Source organism: Hakea prostrata, chromosome 2, assembly GCF_041222555.1.
Source record: "Hakea prostrata isolate BN-2017 chromosome 2, UWA_Hpros_2, whole genome shotgun sequence".
Lineage (NCBI taxonomy): Eukaryota > Viridiplantae > Streptophyta > Magnoliopsida > Proteales > Proteaceae > Hakea > Hakea prostrata.
This window is the reverse complement of record NC_142601.1, coordinates 7,588,436-7,606,887: the sequence shown is the minus strand read 5'-3', so window position 1 is coordinate 7,606,887 and position 18,452 is coordinate 7,588,436. Positions and strand designations below refer to the sequence as shown.

Below are 18,452 nucleotides of genomic sequence, written 5' to 3'. Positions count from 1 at the left end.
TTGAAAACTATTGCTGATGCTGGTCACTGCCTTATCAAACATGTGTTGGGACTCTTATGTACTCTATGGTTTGTACTATACCAGATTTGACATTCGCTATTGGTCTTGTGTGTAGGTTTATGAGTAAACCTTGTGATGAACACTGGAATGCCATTTTATGGATTTTGAGATATTTGAAAATTTTTATTGGCTATAAACTGTTATATGATAGTTCTTGTGGTGATACTTGAGTTGTTAGGTATTGTACTATGATTTTGCTGCTGATGAAGACAAAAGAAGGTCATTGTCAGGTTATTTATTCACTATTGGCGATAAGCTTGTGAATTGGAAATCTATTCTTCAACATGTGGTAGTTCTTTCCACTACTAAATCTAAATACATTGCTCTTTGTGGGACTTTCAAGGAAGCCCTTTGGCTTAAGGGTATCATTGGGGAACTTAATTTTGATGATATACATTCTATAGTATTTTATGATTCTCAACATGCAATTTGTCTTTCAAAGAATACAAGATTTATAAACGTATATTAAACATGTTGGTGTTAAACTGTATTTTATTAGGGACGTTATTTCTAAAGGTTTGGTCATGGTTCAGAAGATTGATACCTCTATCAATCCTACTGACATTATGACTAAAGTTGTACCTATTAATAAGTTCAAAACTACCTTGAACATACAATAGGTGCTTGCTATTTAGTTCATTAACTTATCTTTTTTTATGAGTTTTTTGTATATTCAGGTACTAATGCACAACTAAAATTAGTGTCAATGATAGAATTGTGAATTTAGGTTTTAGTCCATGGGTTTTTTGGTCAATGCTCACATATTTTTACATATTTGTGAGATGGGCATTTCTGTTAATTCATTGGTTTGTAAATATATGTTAGTTCTTAGAGTTTTAGACAAGAAGTCCATTTGTTTTCTATTCGAGCACTTGGTTGTGGTTCTCCTCTGGTTCTTAGGGTTTCTCCAAACCCTCAATGCTATCAACAAGGTATTATTGGCTTTGGTTTTGGCAAGATGATGCACAAATATGCTAGAGTATTCTTGCCTAGGTGAGATCATTTCATTCGTAGATTTCATTTGAGTTGTTTGATTTATGTTTATGTTGGATCTCTATGTTTGAGTTCTTAAGAGTGTTGGTGAATGATTCTTAAATGTTTTGTACTCTCTTTGATATTGATTTAGTTGTGCATTGAGCCTTTGAGTCATTTGGACTTGTCTTTGAATGTAAGTCACTGACCGAACCAAGTAAATGCTTGTGTTCTTCTTGTGTGTGGTTTATGTGATTATTCGTTGCATTATTAGGTGTATTCTCAACAAAAATCTCCATGGTTTATAAATTTCCATAGCCAGCTATCTTGTTTTGAGTAGGATAAGATTTTCTGAAGTGATAACATATGCCTCTATATCATTTGAAAATGGATCTAACTAATGACCAATTCCATTGTGAGGTATTCCAATCTACTAGTTAGAAACCATTCTAGGTCATATTGACAAAGGGGAACTTTCACTATAAAGACCTTAGCATAAGAAGGTTTACACCCCACTCCCCAAAAAAAAAAAAAAAAAAATAAAATATTCAAATGGAATCCATCATGTGACACCCAAATCTGATGGACTTCATTGTGTCATTTTGATGTGAGAATGCCTCACATGCATTCATTAAAGTGAAGAAACCCTACATTCATTATGTTGTAATTGACCCAATTGACAAGTTCGGAGACTAGATTTTTTTTTTTTTTTTGCCCAACAGAGACTAGACTATTCGCTTTGCTTTTATCTTTTTCCCTCATAACTAAGCATTTAGATCAATTTATGCATCTATACAGACTTCAACTAATTTTCAAAGGAGAGTTCATGTATATAAAAGAGAGTCCCGACTTTAAAAAAGATTCAATCTCTCAACCAATTACTTAGACTTTTCACTTATTTAAGACCATTTGTTTGCAAGAGAAAAAGAGATGAAAAATATAGAAATGTATGACCTACTGGTAGTGGGATGAGGAACAAGAAAAGAGAGTAAAAATCTTTATAGAAAAATAAAGAAATATAGGGCTCACGTTAGATAAAATAATATGAGCAACTTACATTAGCACCTCCAAAATGGAGCTTTAAAGCATTGGTACCCCCACTTTATGTTTAAAAAACACATATGTCATATTCTATTAGAATGATTAGTTATATTATCGAAAAGACTATTATACCATTCTAAGAAATCTTATTCTCATTTATCAGAAAAGAAGAAGAGCAAATTGCATTGGTACCCCCAAAATGGAGGCCTTAAAGCACTAACACTCCACTTTATGTTTAAAAAACACAGAGACCCCAAAATTGGATTTGCATTGGATATATTTGATCAGTTTGTCATTGAAAACAGTTAAATTATTGTTTATTTTCTTTCAATTCCCTATAATAAACAGTGTCTGAACAGTTTTTAGTGACTATTTATATACAATGAAAATCTAATTTTGAGGTATCTATGTTTTCTAAACATAAAATGGTGTGTCAGTGCTTTAAGGCCTCCATTCTTTTGCCTACGAAACTTATTTGATGAAGACATTGTTTTTGAATTTTTTTTTCCTCTTCAAATTTTGGTAAAGGCATTTTTGGAATTAAAGAAAAATAAACAATGGGTTGGTTAACTGTTCAATGAATTGGGGTGTTTGTGTTTTTAAACGTAAAGTGGGATGTCAATGCTTTAAAACCTCTATTTTGGGGTGTCAGTGCAATTTTCTCAAATATATTTATTCTTCATTTTTCTCCCTTTCTCACAAAATTCTACAAAAGATTATATGACATTTATAAGAGAACACCCAGGTATTTAAGGTTGTCTCTCCATTGTCTTTTGGTTTAAGTGTCCCCAAACAAACGAGGTTCGATATTCAGCAAAAAGGTTTACTTCTGTCAACAAATTTTCCCCGAGTGTGGGGAGCCTGCTCCTCCAAAGGTTTTATAACCACAAATATATGGGCCCATAAGTAAAACATAAAAAACTAAAAAAAAAAATTGAACCCATCACCAATACCCCATAGCCCTCCTATATCATGTGGTCACAAGTGATGGGATGAGAATCCATACTTTTTTTTTCCAAGGCTGCTTTATTCCATTAACCAAATGGTATAATTTTGGGAAAACCATCCTCCACAACTCTTTGGTGTGCATAGCAGTGCACATATATACTAAATGATTGGCTGAAAAAATAAAATAAACACAAGGACTATTGAGACTTTTTTTAAATTTAAAATTAAGCTTTTAATCTCAATCAATCATTTGGTATAAAAATGCACGGTTGTGCATATAAGAGAATTGTATAGGAAAAGATTTTTTTCTCCAAATCTTGGTGAAGTCAAACAGTAAATTTCACTTTGAACCCAAAAAAAAAAAACAGTAAATTTCACTTCGGCTTACCCGTAGAGTTATTTGTTGCGCACGCCGGATGGGCTAAGGATGAAATCAATGTCACATTGCGACGGACAGAGCGTCGTTGGTTTTTGTTACTGCAGCGACTGAGATTCTGTGTGAGAGGAGAAGAAGAAGTCGGCAAATCTGCAGCAAGCAGAAGCAGAAGATCGTAAGTCTGCTCAACTGGAATTCAAAATCAATATCCATGTCCGATCGTTAAATAAATTGGACCACTTTACGGTCTTTAGGATTAATCGCTCATTACAGAATCAGAACCCTTCGGCACCTGTAAATGCCATTTCAATCCAAATTACAGGAACGAGACGGAGAGAAGAACGAAGAAGAAGATAAGACCAACAATTTCTTGCAGAAAAGAAACATAGATAGTTAGAGAGCGAGCGTTGAGCGAAAACAAGAGCGAGAGGATTCCTTTTGTCATGATCGCATGTACAGAAACCTATAGTCGCCGGTATGATCCACAACAGCAGCAACACCAACAGCAATGGAATGATATCTTCATCATCGGCGAACCCACAATCTCCAGGACTCAAGGCCTATTTCAAGACTCCTGAAGGCCGTTACAAGCTTCAATTCGAGAAGACTTACCCTCCTGGTCTACTTCACTACGCTCATGGAAAATCCGTCACTCAGGTTTCTAACACTCAATAATTAAGAGCTTTTGCCGTTGTTTATTTATATTAATACTGTTCGTCTCTTCTCCTTCCTTTCTCAATTTGAGTTAGGGAGCTTGGGAATTTCCATAGATGTCGTTTCTAAAACCTGTATTGTTTGATTGAATATCACCAGGCAACCGTTGCTCATCTCAAGGAAAAACCCTCACAAGTATCTCCTTCCCAGACTTCGAGCTTCAGCGCCGGTAGTGGAGTCAGATTAGCGGCTGCGAGGTTATTGGGTAGCGGGAACGGCAACCGTGCTCTTAGCTTTGTAGGTGGGAATGGTTCGAGTAAATCCATTTCGGGGGCTAGTAGGCTGGGGAGTTCCAGTTCGAGTTATAGTGTTCCAGTTGCTTCGAATTATGATGGCAAAGGAATTTACTTGATATTCAATGTGGGTGATACCCTTTTCATTAGCGATTTAAATTCTCAAGATAAGGTAAATTCATCGGCCCTTCCAATTGAATTAGCACATCCTTTCCACTTTCTTCTGTTAAGCCTGTTTTAAGAATTAAGCATTTGGAGTGTAGGATCCTATTAAATCTATCCATTTCAGCAATTCAAATCCGGTGTGCCACGCATTTGATCCCGAGGCTAAGGATGGGCATGACTTGCTTATAGGATTGAATTCTGGAGATGGTAAATATAGTCTACCTTATTCACCCAAAGAAGACATAAAGGGGACAAAGGAAAACAAAATTATAAGAAGGGAAAAAAATGAGAAGTACTTATTTCATGTTTAAAAGCCTTACATGACCGGAATTTGTTGTCAATTCAACTTTACAATTACCTCTTTTATTCTTTGTGTCCTATAGTGTATTCAGTGTCATTGAGGCAGCAATTGCAAGATATTGGAAAGAAGCTTGTTGGGGCTCAACATTACAATAAAGACTGTTCCATTAATAGCAGGCAAGACTTTTAAGTTTTCTATTATTTGTCACCTACCATTTTTTTGTTTTTTGTTATTTATTTATGTTTCAGCTATTGTCCCTTCGGTGATATAGGTAGCGCTGAATTTTGTATACTGATTTGTCTCCCAATAATGCTTGTCATTGGGTATCTCTTCTGGTTTTTTTTTTCTTCTTTCCATTCAACTCTTTTTAAGATCGTATTTGTTCTCAGCCCAAAGCCATTCATGCCTTTTCTCACTAACTCTTTCCAAATGATCTTTTTGTTGATTCTAGACCATTAAATTTTTAATACCCCCATCCTGGGGGGAACATAGTAGACCTGGTTATTGAGATCTTAAGCTGATTGCTAAGAGCTATACCTGATTGGGAAATGTAACCTTGTTGATAGTATATCCGGATCGTCTTGGCGTGTAATATCCAAAAGGGCAGGTGTGTTATATCCTTGTTGCTGAAACCTCTCTGTGTGTAATGTCTGAATCTCCGCCATTCCATCATCTTCATCTTCCCCTCTGTCCTTCTTCATTCTTGTTTAGCGTTAAAGGAGAAATGGAAAAGAAGACCTAACCCTAGGAACCATTTATCATTCAGTCCAGCCTTCCCACCCATCAGATTCTTTCCATAGTCAAATGCTTCTAGACCCCCCCTCCCCCTTTGCAACCCCAACACTCGATCTCAACCCAAGTTAGTGCTCATCCTGTCCATTGAAACCCTAGTTTTTAGTTAACCATTTTCCATTCTAAAACCTGCAGCTCATTTTTTCTTTTCATTCCCACCATCAGAATTGGCTCATATTTTCAGCTTACAATCCCTCCATACCACCCCCCCCCCCCCACCCAAAAGAAAAAAAGAAAAGAAAACCCACCAAAAAGGGAAGGGAAAAAGAAGTGCCTACTTGCAGCCCCACAACCCCTAGTTTTAGCTAAACCTAGAACTATCCCGAAACCTTAATTTGAAAGTCTTAGTTTCCACCATTAGTTTTACTTCCAATTTGGCTGAACCTTTGCCGCAGCCCCCTTAATGTTTGATCCTAGCATTGTCTCAAATGCAGACCTTAAATCATTGCTCTCTTATGTTTCCCAAATCTAAAACCTAACCCTAAAACTGGCCTATTCAATTGGTTATTTTTTGAGGATTTTGGCCACTTGGTTTTCAGTTTATTGAGGCTGCATCACTTTCTCATATAAAACCCATTTTCTTGGATTATTCTTGAATCTTGACAGATCAAAGCTTTAGTGACTATATATTTGCTCCTACTGTCCTACATCACATAAACATAAGAAATTGGTAATGCAGTGGGTTAATTAGTTAAAAGTCCTTCTCTGTTTGTTTCAGTGTAAAATCTTACATTTCCACAATTTTTTTCACTTTAATAAAGTTTATTTGAACAATTTTGCTTGTTGAGAATTATTCCAGTGTTTTCTTTTGATGGAAAAAACATTGATAATACTAATAAACTTTTCATCATTTAAAATTTTACATTTATCAAGTGAAATTTGTAACAGAAAATTTTCCAAGTAAAATTGAACGTCAAAACAAACAGACCTTTCCTTGAAAAGAAAGGCTGTAGCTGTGGAATGTGAAGAGCATATTAGGTGTACTATGACAGTCTTCCTTATTTGAATCATTGACTTATCTTTTGCTTTTTCCTTTCCCTCACAATGAAACATCATTACTTTTGGTATCCCTAGACTAAAATGTTATCTTATCATGTCTCGCCAAGATTTGTGATCTGTTGCCGAACTTATTCTAATTCCAACAGCTCAGACTCGAATCGTGGGGATCGCCGGAATACTTCGTATCAACAAATACTCGGTATATCAATATCAATTCGATCCGAGATCTCTTATTGAATAGCTCATTCTATGAGCATTCTCAATATTATGCCTTGAAGAGGACTCGAACCTCCACGCCCTTTAGCACGAGATTTTGAGTCTCATATGTCTACCATTTCACCACCAAGGCATCTTGAAAGTGAATTGTATTTCATGAATATGATATCTATCTAGTGTGATGTATGGAATATATGAAAAAATAAGATAAATTTGAAAATCCTTTTTTTTTTAAAAACTCGCCCAATAAAAAATCCATCTATTCTCATTTGAGAATTGAGGGAATGATACTTTCCTATAATATCTTAATTGAATTATATGTAATGATCAATAAATTCAGTTTATTGAGAATAGTAATTCATTATTCTTAACAATAGGTCCTGGAGATTTTTTGGTTCATCAAGCGATTGCTCTAGGTTTACATACAACTACATTGATGTTAGTAAAAGGTGCTTTAGATGCACGTGGTTGTAAGTTAATGCTAGATAAAAGGGATTTTGGTTATAGTTTTCCTTGTGATGGTCAGAAAATTCAGGAGGCCTATAACGATCAACATAAAGACAAATGCACCAACTTGATATTTTGGCATTGTCATCAGAAACACAAAGAATAACTTCCAGAGTTTTTATTTTTGTTCCTTTATAAGGGAAAATGGGGGACTATAAGAGCTATGGATAGTAATGATCCACATAAAAGAGTTGTGTAGTTCAATTTCATCATACTTACATGCATCATTAACCACTGAGATTTTAGAGCAGGTACCAATGTTGTGGATTGCTGTAATTTAGTTATAAGACCCGAAGTGGCAAACCCTTGGGTAAAAATAGTACCTGGTGCGGTTATTATGCTTAAATGATTTTTTTGGTTCCATATTTTAGGAACTATATGAATAATAGAGAAACTCCATGAAAGGAACATTAATGATTCATATAAATCTCTATCCTTATTAGGTCTCTATATTACTTGACAAACTCCTTCTAAATCCTATTCTCCAAACATTAGCTTACTTTAAAGTTAACCTATGTTAGAAGCATCTATTTCACATTGTTGTTATCTAGTGTATGGAGTTTTAGTTTATGTTGATTTCATGTTAAGCTTGATTTTAGTTACTTGTCTGAGTATGCTACCTGCCAGCTTTTTTCCAACAGTCGATGTACAAGTATTGCATGGGTACCTGAAGGTGATGGCTCTTTTGTTGTTGCTCATGCTGATGGAAACTTGTATGTTTATGAAAAGGTACTGCCTTGTATTTCCTTGGAACAACTGTCTCTCTGTCTGCCTTCAGGCATTTTTTATAATGCTTCATTTACTAAACGAAGTGTACCTCGGGCTAATTTGTAAGTGAAGGTTACTTTTTTTAATTGTTCTAGAGCAAGGATTGTGCGGGAGATTTCACATTCCCTGTTATCAAGGATCAAACTCAATTTTCTGTTGCCCATGCACGATCCAGTAAGGTAATTTTTTTTCTTGGATAGTTGGCTGTCTTACTATATTTACAGTATTTTGGTGGGTTCTCTTTGAATTGTAGGCGCAGTATGCTTTTTGACATTTTCAGGTAAGAAATCTGCATGATGGACTAGAAGTTTGGGCATTTAACAGAAAAGGAGAAACTGTTGAATTTAAATGGGAGAATTGCAATATAAAGTTTTTGTATTGACATTATTTAGTTGTATACAGCGTAGCGTGTAGGTTTAGTATTGATTGATCCTTTTCTTCAGGAAAACCCAAATTTAAAATAGATGTCTTCTGCTCTAATTTTCAGGTCGTCACAAGGCACATAAGATTTGAAAATTTGCATCTTCGATTGTTCTTTAATTCTCACAACAGATAATGATAGGTATCTTGGTTTCTGCCAAATGGTTTGCAGCAGGTTGATTTCTATACAGACGTTGGAATCAGTTTCCAGTTGGAGTATTTATTATTACCAATGTCAATGGAAATACAGAACAATTCATGGCAGTTTTGGTCATGAAAATTATTATATTGAGGGACATTTTTTTTTTGGGGGGAAAATAGACTAATTCACACTTTGACAAAAGCATCTTTCCTCTTTTGGTCATACATCCTCGTATGTCTATAAACCCCCTATTGGGTAAATGCTTGATGCTTATACATATTTGGAAACTCTATTTACTTCATAAATTTATGCTTATCTTATTTAATGTTTGTCATTTCTACGATTTTTTTGTAGAGCAACCCAGTGGCCAGATGGCATATTTGTGAGGGTGCTATCAATAGCATTGTTTTCTCGAGAGATGGAACATATTTGGCGACTGTTGGAAGGGATGGTTAGCATATAATTCTATTTATATCCTGCTGTTTTACTACCTGTTCAGTTCAAATAAAGTCTTATGCTATAGTATGATAAAGATCAAGAGCCACATGCAGGTTACTTACGGGTATTTGACTATTCAAAAGAACAGCTAATATGTGGTGGGAAAAGCTACTATGGAGCTCTACTGTGCTGTGCTTGGAGGTTCTGGACTTACATTGTTTTCTTCTGTCAGAGAAATTTCTGTTTCTATTCAGCATCTGTTGTTTCTAGTGAAACAACTGACCCCCCCCCCAAAAAAAAAAAAAAAAAAAATCCATTCCTTCGTTTCTTCATAAAAAAGAGCCTTATAAATGACATTAACATACTGTTTCTCAGCATAGATGGAAAGTACATTCTGACTGGAGGTGAAGATGATCTAGTACAAGTTTGGAGCATGGAAGACCGGAAAGTCGTGGCATGGGGTGAGGGGCACACCTCATGGGTAAGCTGCCAGTCTTGTGCTTCTTTTTCTTTCATTTATGACAATTCATTTTATTCTTAATGTCTGGCAGGTTAGTGGAGTTGCCTTTGACTCATACTGGTCGTCGCCTACTTCAGATGGCACGGAGGAAAATGTCGTGTATCGTTTTGGTTCTGTTGGTCAGGTATGGAAAATTTTCTTTTGGCCTCACCTGGTTACACGGTAGAGAAGGAAGTGAACTCAGTTCTGAAAAGAAAACGGAATTTTTGTAAGCATGTAAGCCACCTGATGGAGCCCTAGATTGAATAGGATCAACTAGGGGCCAGTCCTTTAGGATCTCAATTCAAAGGTTAGGGTTTTAGGATTTTGGGTTAGTTGGTTGGGGTGCACAAGAACATAGGCTATACCTGTTGGATGGGGCTATAACTTCTATCAAATGATGTTGCCTCATGCATTTAACCATATGCTGCAAGCTAAATTGTTTTCTCCAGTAGTGGATCACTCTCTCCTCACCACTAATGGAGTTGCAATTTATCCATCTTCCTAGAGATAATGTGCCGAAGCACGGAATCAATATAATTTATAGGGTATCTTAGGTTTAGGAGGTAACTCAATGGAGTTAAATTCTTTAATGACCAGGAGATTTGATATAGTTAGACAAGGGCTAAGTAAGGCTGTCATAATTATTTTTTTACTTATCTTGTCTATAGTGCTTAGAAGTAGAGTTGGGATCAACTTTTGTTTTCAGTAGGATTAGGATTTTCGCTTGCTTTAATTGTAAGAGCTGTTACTAGAACGAACCCAAAGAAATAACAAACAAATGTGGAAACAAAATAAGGCAATACAGAGATGTAACGTGGTTTACACACCAGCACGATGTCCTACATCCATGGGCGAAGCTAAAGAACTTTCACATATGTAATGGAGGAAAATTAAAATGGAAAGACTACCCCAAGAGCGTGCAATGAGTAGAGCCTACTCACATGATAGTCAAGCCTAAGAATGCACTACAAGCAGATAAAATCTTCTTGATTTTTCTTCTCACAAGAAGATGCATTTCAAGAGCCCGCCCAGGACTGAAGATTATCCAAGACGGGAAGAACTTGCATTTAGCCTAGGACACATGGCATGTTATCTGTACAAAAATGCACCTTCATGTTTTTACTTTGTGAGCATGTGTGCATGGGCTCTATCAGGTCAGACCTTAGCACAATTGACCATTTTGTAGAATTCAATTTAAATTGCCCAATATAAGTGACGGCTGAAGTGCAGGTTGACCATCTAGCAAAATGGCTGGATCGATCGTCAAAGTCAGTAGCCTGACAGTTGCAACGATCAGACCTAAAGGTCGACCATCAAGTGACCACCTAGCCAAATAAGCCTCTAACTGCTATTTGTGTAGGTTGGCTGAGCCAAAATATGACCGTTTCCTAACCGTTAGGATGCAAAATGAATCCCACATTCTGGCTATGGTAGAGGCCTTAATGACACTTTTAAAAACGATTAGGAAGACATTAATCAGCCTCTCATTATTGCTCCTGAAAGTCCAAATTCCTTTGAGTTCAACTGCTCTAAATTATAGAGCTCAGTGTGAAGAACTGAAGGCATCCTTCCTCAACCATCATCAAGATAAAAAGGTAAACTGAGGAGCCTGCTAGTGCATCATTCATTGTCCATATCATTGTGCACTCACTCGACGGGTACTCAATCACACCCTTTGACAAGTAAAATTTCTATCACTCTTTACAACGGGTACTAAGGTTTCAGACTAGACTTAGAATAAGGTACAAGGCATGCTTAAGAAATTGGATCCTCTTGTTCAAATCAGGTTGTGTAAAGGTTCTCTTGTCCTTGACAAGATTGTAAAAGGTGTTGTTTCCTCACTTCTTGTAACGGAAGGGAATCACTAGTGGAAGTCTCTCTTAAAGTTAGAGAGGAGTGGACATAGACTCAGTTGAGTTGAACCACTAGATTATGCATTGTCTTTGTCTTGTGTTTGTTGCTTTCTATTGAATTTACTTTGGCTTAATTTTTTTAAGAGGGGCAATTTCCACTAGTTCAATCTATTCACACCCCCTCTATGTTGATTTACTCTCTCAAAACACCCAAAACGGTATTATGGACTCTTGGTTCTTTTTTCTTTTATTTTTTTTCTTCTTCTTCTTGTTATTTTTTTATTTTTTATTTTTTACATGAGTATGCTCCATATAAATAGTGTTCCAACTGGGTAAACCGGTCTGTGATCATTTTACCCAGACTCCCTAGCCCTCTGCTTCATCACAATCTAAAGAATCGATCATTTGGTTCCCCACCAAAGTATGCTAGAGTGGTCTTTGAACCGGGTACTAGAATTGGAACCACACATAAAACCTGTGACAGGATTTATTGAATTTTTCAAATACGGATTAATTGGGTTATCTTGTTGTTGCCAAGAGCTGTATGCACTGGTCTCTTTTTCTCCTCTTCATTCTTTTCTTGTTTCAGGGGCAGCCATTCTCTTCTCTCTTTGCTATTTTATTCCTTATTTTCTGTTGCTGCTCTCTATAATACTGCAAAGGAGTTACTTGATCTCCTCCATTACCTACTGCCTTGGCCTGATATTCTGGGCAAGATTGCCTTCATATGCATCCCAAGCCTAGTTTCATGCTTCCCTACTCATTCCCTATTGAGAGTTTAGTTCTGTATCTGTAGCTAGACCTGTACCTACCACCAGGTTCAGATTCATATTTTTAATCATGCTTGTTATTCTGAGTGCTGGTTGAGGCAGATTCAGTTGGCCTGAGGCTTGGGATCTCTTTAAAATTCTGTTTGGGTTGGCTTCCTATCAGGTGAGATATCTCACCTGAAACAAAGTCCTGGCTTTCTATCGCTTTTTGTGTAGAATCTAGAAGAAGATAAAGAGTTTTCCGAAATTTCATATGAGGGCGTCTACCTTTAATCTACAAAATTCATGTTCCTTAAAACTTTTATCTTAGTTATCCGCGGACTGGGTCTTGATACCAGATTTTCTTCTTTACAATCTTAATTACTTTCACATCTCTTAACCTGTTTACTGCATTCTTGAAGTTACAGCATTGCCCCTCTATTTTGTATTTGGGTTTTCTAATTGATTGGGTGTGCTAATAAGCAATCTGAGTCGGGTTTTTGAACCGTTGGACACTCATTATTTTTCCCAAGGAAGCTGTTCATTCTTTGAATGTTGAAGTTTCTGAATGGGAGTGTTGATCGAATACCCACCACTGCACACACAAGATCTCAACCATGTAAATCAGACAGGGAACCAATCAGTTATCTGTTTGTTGACCTCTGAGTTTCCAGATGTGTATTGGAGCCAGTTTGTTACAGGTGACCTAATTACTATCATAAAGGTGCTTAGTGGAAGTTGAAAAATGTTGAAAAAAGTGAACTTTATTGGAACCATTAAGGGCAATATCTATTTTAAAAGCCTTGAGTTTGACATTAGTTTTCACATTTTTCTCTTTCTTTCAACAACAACAATAATAAGCCTTGTCTCAACTAAATAGGGTCGGCTACATGGATTCTTGCCCTCCAATTAGTTCTGTTTGAGGCCATGCTAGATGCAAGGCCTAATTTATGTGTATCATTTCTCACCACTTCTTTTAAGGTTATCTTAGGTTTACCCCTAGCTCTTCTAGTTCCTTCAATTTGGATTATATCATTTCTCCGTACAGGGGCATTTATAGGCCTCTGTTGAATGTAGTCGTGCCATCTCAAACAATTTTCTCGTATCTTATCACTCCCAAACCAAGTCTAATATGATCATTCTTTGTATTATCCTTCCCAGTTTTGCCACTCATTCATTTTAGCATCCTCATTTTTGCTACACTGAGTTTATCTATATGATTCTTTTTAATAGCTCAACACTCTACACCATACATCAGAGCTGGTCGAATGACGGTCCTATAGAAATTTCCGTTAAGCTTTAATAGAATACAACTATCACACAAGACCTTGGATGCACATCTCCACTTCATCCATCTTATTTTGATTCTTTGGGAAACATCATCCTTTATATCACCTCTTTTATTTATGATTGAACCAAGGTACCTAAAACAATCACTCTGAGGAATCTCCTTATTGTCAAGTTCCACCACCTCATTGTCTGCCCAATCTTGACTAAAGTTACAAGCTAGATATTCTATTTTCATTCTATTAGTTTAAAGCTTCTTGATTCCAAAGCTGCTCTCCATGATTCTAACTTTGTTAATCCTTACTTGAGTCCCATCTATCAACACAACATCATCAGCAAAAAGCATACACCAAGGAACCTCGTCTTGAATGTTTGTGGTTAACTCATCCATTATAAGTGCAAATAGATATGGAATTAAAGTTTATCCTTGATGTAGCCCCACTTATGATGAGAATTCATTACTTTGTCCCCCCACTATTTTTACACTTGTCACTCAACCATCATAAATATCCTTAAATATATCCACGTATTCACTTGCGACCCTTCTTTTCTCTGGTATTTGCCAAATTAACGGTTTAGAAACTCTATTATAAGTTTTTTCTAGGTCAATATGTAAGTTTTTCCTACACTCTATAATTTTCCATAAGTCTCCTAATTAGGTAAATAGCCTCCGTCGTAGATCTTTCTGGCATAAACCCAAATTGCTTCTCCGTAATTGAGGTTAAGTGTCTCAAACGGGTTTCAATTACTCTCCTCCATAATTTCATAGTATGGCTTATCAGTTTAATGCCTCTATAGTTATTATAGCTTTGAATATCTCTTTTGATTTTTGTAAATTGGAACCATGATGCTTCTCCTCCATTCATCTAGCATTTTCCATGTGCCCATAATCTTATTAAATAACTTAGTCAACCAAGCTTGCCCGTGGGTTCTTAAGCTTTTCCATATTTCTATGCCTAGTCTCATCTTCTCTTTCTTTCAATAGAACTACATTTTCTTCTTTTCTTCTTTTGTGACTTAGCTTGTTGCCGTAGGAAACCGTAGGTTTCCAATCTGAAGATTTCTGTTGGACTAGTTTTTCCCTTGGTTTTGTTGTTATTTTCCTGTGGCTTAGATTTCTTATGAACCACAGATTGAGATGCTTCTTTTTCTTTTCTTGTTAATTATATCCTTGCATCTTGCACTTTTGTTACTTCTGCTTATGGTCTTGGATTTGTAGTCCAAATATGGTTGATGCACTTGATGGGGACTTGAGTCTATGTCAAAAAATAAATGCGCACATTGATGCTATCTCAAACTCCGTTTTCAGTTTGACCAGGCGATATGAACCTTCCTATCTAGATTGCTACCGAGTTACTTGGAACAAGAATTACAATAAGAAACTAAAAGATAAACCTGGTTTTGATGGTGCTAGTCACCCCCTACGGCATTCACATGATGTTGCCGTCAGACAAAGGCTGCCCAAAACCTCACATACAATAACCAATACCTCCTCTCACATAATTCCCCCCCTTTTTTCCCCCCTTTTATAATCTTCCAACCAGTAGTTGGTAGTGATATTTCCATTCTCTCCTCCACATGGCATTCTCCGAAGGTCCTAACATTCCCGCCCCCTTAAAATTCACCTTGTCCTCATACCTCAGGGTGAAGGAAGATTGAAAGCTTGGTCTTCACATATTTGCCGCATAGCCAAGTCAATTCAGTGTCTACAAAACAAAGCTCCTTGAGTGTATGATAGCGGAGATTTCCAGTGGTAATGAGAAGTTGAAAATAGGGTTTTTGAGCCATTGCTGCCCATGCCACTCCCACAAGTCCTATTTCTGCCCCCAATGACAGTCACAAGCAGCCCAACTCCGGCCCCAACTGCATCCACTGTGCATCGTATCACCCCATCTTGCAGTTGCTTCCTCATCTTGTAGACTCTCTTATCTTCTCCAAGGGCTGCCAACTGCTCATCCGCAGGGAACTCATGATGGAAGAGCTTAACAGTAAGAGTTCTGTGATGCTGCTCATCATTAATTTTCAGCATCTCTGGTGATTGCTGCAACCTCAAATCATTCCCTACCAGTGTATCATATACCCGGGAACTCATGATGGAAGAGCTCAACAGTAAGAGTTCTGCGATGCTGCTCATCCTTAATTTTCAGCATCTCTGGGGATGGCTGCAACCTCAAATCATTCCCTACCAGTGTATCATATACCCAAGAAATCAAAGATAGTCTCTCTACACCTAATCTTTTGTCACCTGGATGAAAGATGCAAAAGATGAATGCCCCCCAAAATGGAGTTTTTGTACCCCATTTCGAAAGATGTACACCTCATTCCATCGTGTGGTCGAATGAGGCAGAGGCACTTTATTAATCCTCCAGAAATGTCGTTGAAACCGTGCCTGGCGGAAATCCTGTTGCTGCTGCCCAACAATTGATGCCATTGCGGGTTGCGCTAACTGGTGTTTTGAACTGATCAGACCAAGACTGAGTTCGATTAGCGTTAAACAGCAGCATGACCTAACTTCTATTGCAACCCAGATCGTAGGGGTCATTAGCTACCCCAACTTTAGCTCTTGCAAATGATTAGTGGAGCAGTGACTGGCTTCCCCGACAGATTTCTCCTTCCAAGAGTCGTGGCTGCAAATAGCACCTCTGCCGAAGTCGCCAGTGCTGTGAAGAATGGCCTGTTAGAGGCCTGAAATCCATCGAAGTCCACCGTGTAACCAGAAACTCTTCCGTGAGAATCAGCACGAGAGTGTGCTCTGCCTCCGCTTGCTGCCTCATTTGGTGCACTGAACTGGTCAGAAGAATCCCCCTGTTTATAATCTTCCAACCGGTAGTTGGTAGTGATATTCTCATTCTCCCTCCTCCACGTAGCATTCTCCCAGGGTCCTAACGCCAGGCTCTGTAGGAGCTGTGCAGTTAATCTTTTTTGTTGGGTATGATTTGGCATTGTGTTATTCCCATTGGCCTCAATTTGGAATCCACAAATTTCCTTTTGAATTAAGTTACCCTGTTGTTTTGGATTAAGTTATTTTGTTGATAGGCTGTTTGTCCAATGTACTTTGCTTCTACTTAAAAGTCAAACGAGTGCTCAATTTTGCTTGCTGTGCTTTTCTCATGTTACAATCCTGCTATTATATGTTGAGGATCTCAAATCTTTGGATCATGGGCATCTGAAAGTTCACTTGGTGACCTGTAATTGTGTTGATATTTTTCTGTAATTGTTTATGATTGTTGGCATGGGTGATGCTCAGAAACAACATTATTCACCACATTCTGTGCTTCTAAGCAGGATACACAATTGCTTTTGTGGGACCTTGCAATGGATGAGATTGTGGTGCCTTTGCGTCGAGTACCTCCTGGTGGTTCCCCTACATTTAGTACTGGAAGCCAGTCATCCCATTGGGACAGCATTTGCCCAGTGGGTACTCTCCAACCTGCTCCAAGCATCCGAAATGTGCCTAAGATCTCCCCTGTAGTGGCTCATCGCGTGCATGTGGAACCTCTCTCTGGCTTGATATTTACCCAAGAGTCCGTTGTCACCGTCTGTCGGGAAGGAAATGTTAAAATCTGGATGAGACCTGATTATGCTGAAAACCAGTCAAGCAATCCAGATAATTTGCAGACTTCCGGGGTAAAAGAGAAGTCACCATTGTCAGCCAAAGTTATCAAATACTAGTTTCAAGTAATAGCAAAGCAGTACACACCATTGTAATACTAAGCTGAGAGCTTTTTGCAGGATTGTGTCTCCAATTGCTAATATGACTATTTAGTACATTTCCATCTTATGGGTGCCTTCAGATTGAGCACCTTGTAAACACATAAAGGTCGTTGGGACCATCACCCAATTTGCTTGTGATGAAATTTTTACAGTCGGGTCTTCCTTGTATATCCCTAGGTATAGAATGCCAGTGATGGCTGAGAAAAAAAGAAAGTGGTGGGAGGGGGTTGTCAATGTTGTAAGCAATCAGTGACAGCTTATACAAATGAGCAAACAATATATTGCTATAGTATTTCAAACGACTGGAGGAAATAATGGAAGTTCTTGTTTGATTTCTTGTGGCAGTATTTCTGGACAAGCCTTACCACAACGTTTTACCAATTACCATGGCGAGTCTTCAGAGGATTTGGCTGTGGGATTTTCTTTGTTTAGAAAATCTTCTTAGGGAAAACTTATGTTATTAAAAATTATTTTTTGAATTGACAGGACTGGAAAGGGCTTGCCATCCAAATTGTATTGTCAGGGACAGGTTCATTGCGTAACCTCTTTCAGGAGTATCGTCACTTTCTTTAATCTCTCTGCAGGGCAGAACATTATTAATATGTGTGTTTGGTTTAAGACTGATGAAAAGGAAATAAGAAGTCGGTTCTTCCTGTTTTTCTGGGCATCTTTTATTCGGTGGTAGATTTCGTATTTAAGAATGTTTGATTTGATTTCCGATGGTCTGTTGACCTAAAAAAAAATGCTTGATCTCGTAAACATGTTATTCGTGTAATTAGATACGTAGAACTCGACGAGTGTGGCTGATGGAGAGCACAAATTGCTCTTCCAAAAACTTTATAACTAGTTTACCAAAAAAAAAAAAAAAACTTTATAACTACAAATACATGGGGCCTACAAATGAAATAATAATAAATTTTAAAAGTGAGATCCATCACCAGTACCCTGTGCCTCCTTGTAGTCTATGGTCGAAAACCATCGGGGGAGCACTGTGTGCTGCCCGTCAAGGGAGATGAACCGGACTCAAACTCAACGAGTCTGGACCTTGGTGAGGAGCACTTGGAAGCTTTCTAACCACAGAATACAGGGGGATCACTTTTAAATTTTTTTATTTTCTTAAACTTGTGAGCCCCATCCGATTTTGTGATTTTGTGACTAAGAAGTGTAAAGGGAGCACAATTTGCTCTTCGTCACGGGAAATGATCTGGACTCGAACTCAACCTGCCCATCCCACAAGATGCCCAGAAAGGAAGGT

At 37.6% G+C, this 18,452-nt stretch overlaps 1 protein-coding gene across 1 annotated transcript; it reads left to right on the top strand.

Annotated features, from left to right (window-relative positions):
* Positions 1–3,414: 3,414 nt before the first annotated feature.
* Positions 3,415–17,776, top strand: LOC149023555 (uncharacterized). Its single transcript, XM_089144097.1, has 12 exons — positions 3,415–3,572; positions 3,720–4,054; positions 4,211–4,516; positions 4,608–4,716; positions 4,893–4,986; positions 7,966–8,053; positions 8,188–8,271; positions 9,009–9,105; positions 9,206–9,293; positions 9,468–9,573; positions 9,644–9,736; positions 16,769–17,776. Exons 2-12 carry the CDS (start codon positions 3,875–3,877, stop codon positions 17,153–17,155), a joined length of 1,632 nt encoding a protein of 543 aa, XP_089000223.1. The 5' UTR covers positions 3,415–3,572; positions 3,720–3,874; the 3' UTR covers positions 17,156–17,776.
* The last annotated feature ends 676 nt before the right edge of the window (positions 17,777–18,452 follow it).

What these genes read in the sequence shown, in the direction of transcription:
- LOC149023555 (XM_089144097.1), top strand. Translation starts at nt 3,875, where the DNA reads ATGATCCACAACAGCAGCAACACCAACAGCAATGGAATGATATCTTCA. An exon ending in ATGGAAAATCCGTCACTCAG is followed by an intron (nt 4,055 to 4,210) that starts GTTTCTAACACT and finishes GAATATCACCAG; the next exon opens with GCAACCGTTGCTCATCTCAA. An exon ending in ATTTAAATTCTCAAGATAAG is followed by an intron (nt 4,517 to 4,607) that starts GTAAATTCATCG and finishes TTTGGAGTGTAG; the next exon opens with GATCCTATTAAATCTATCCA.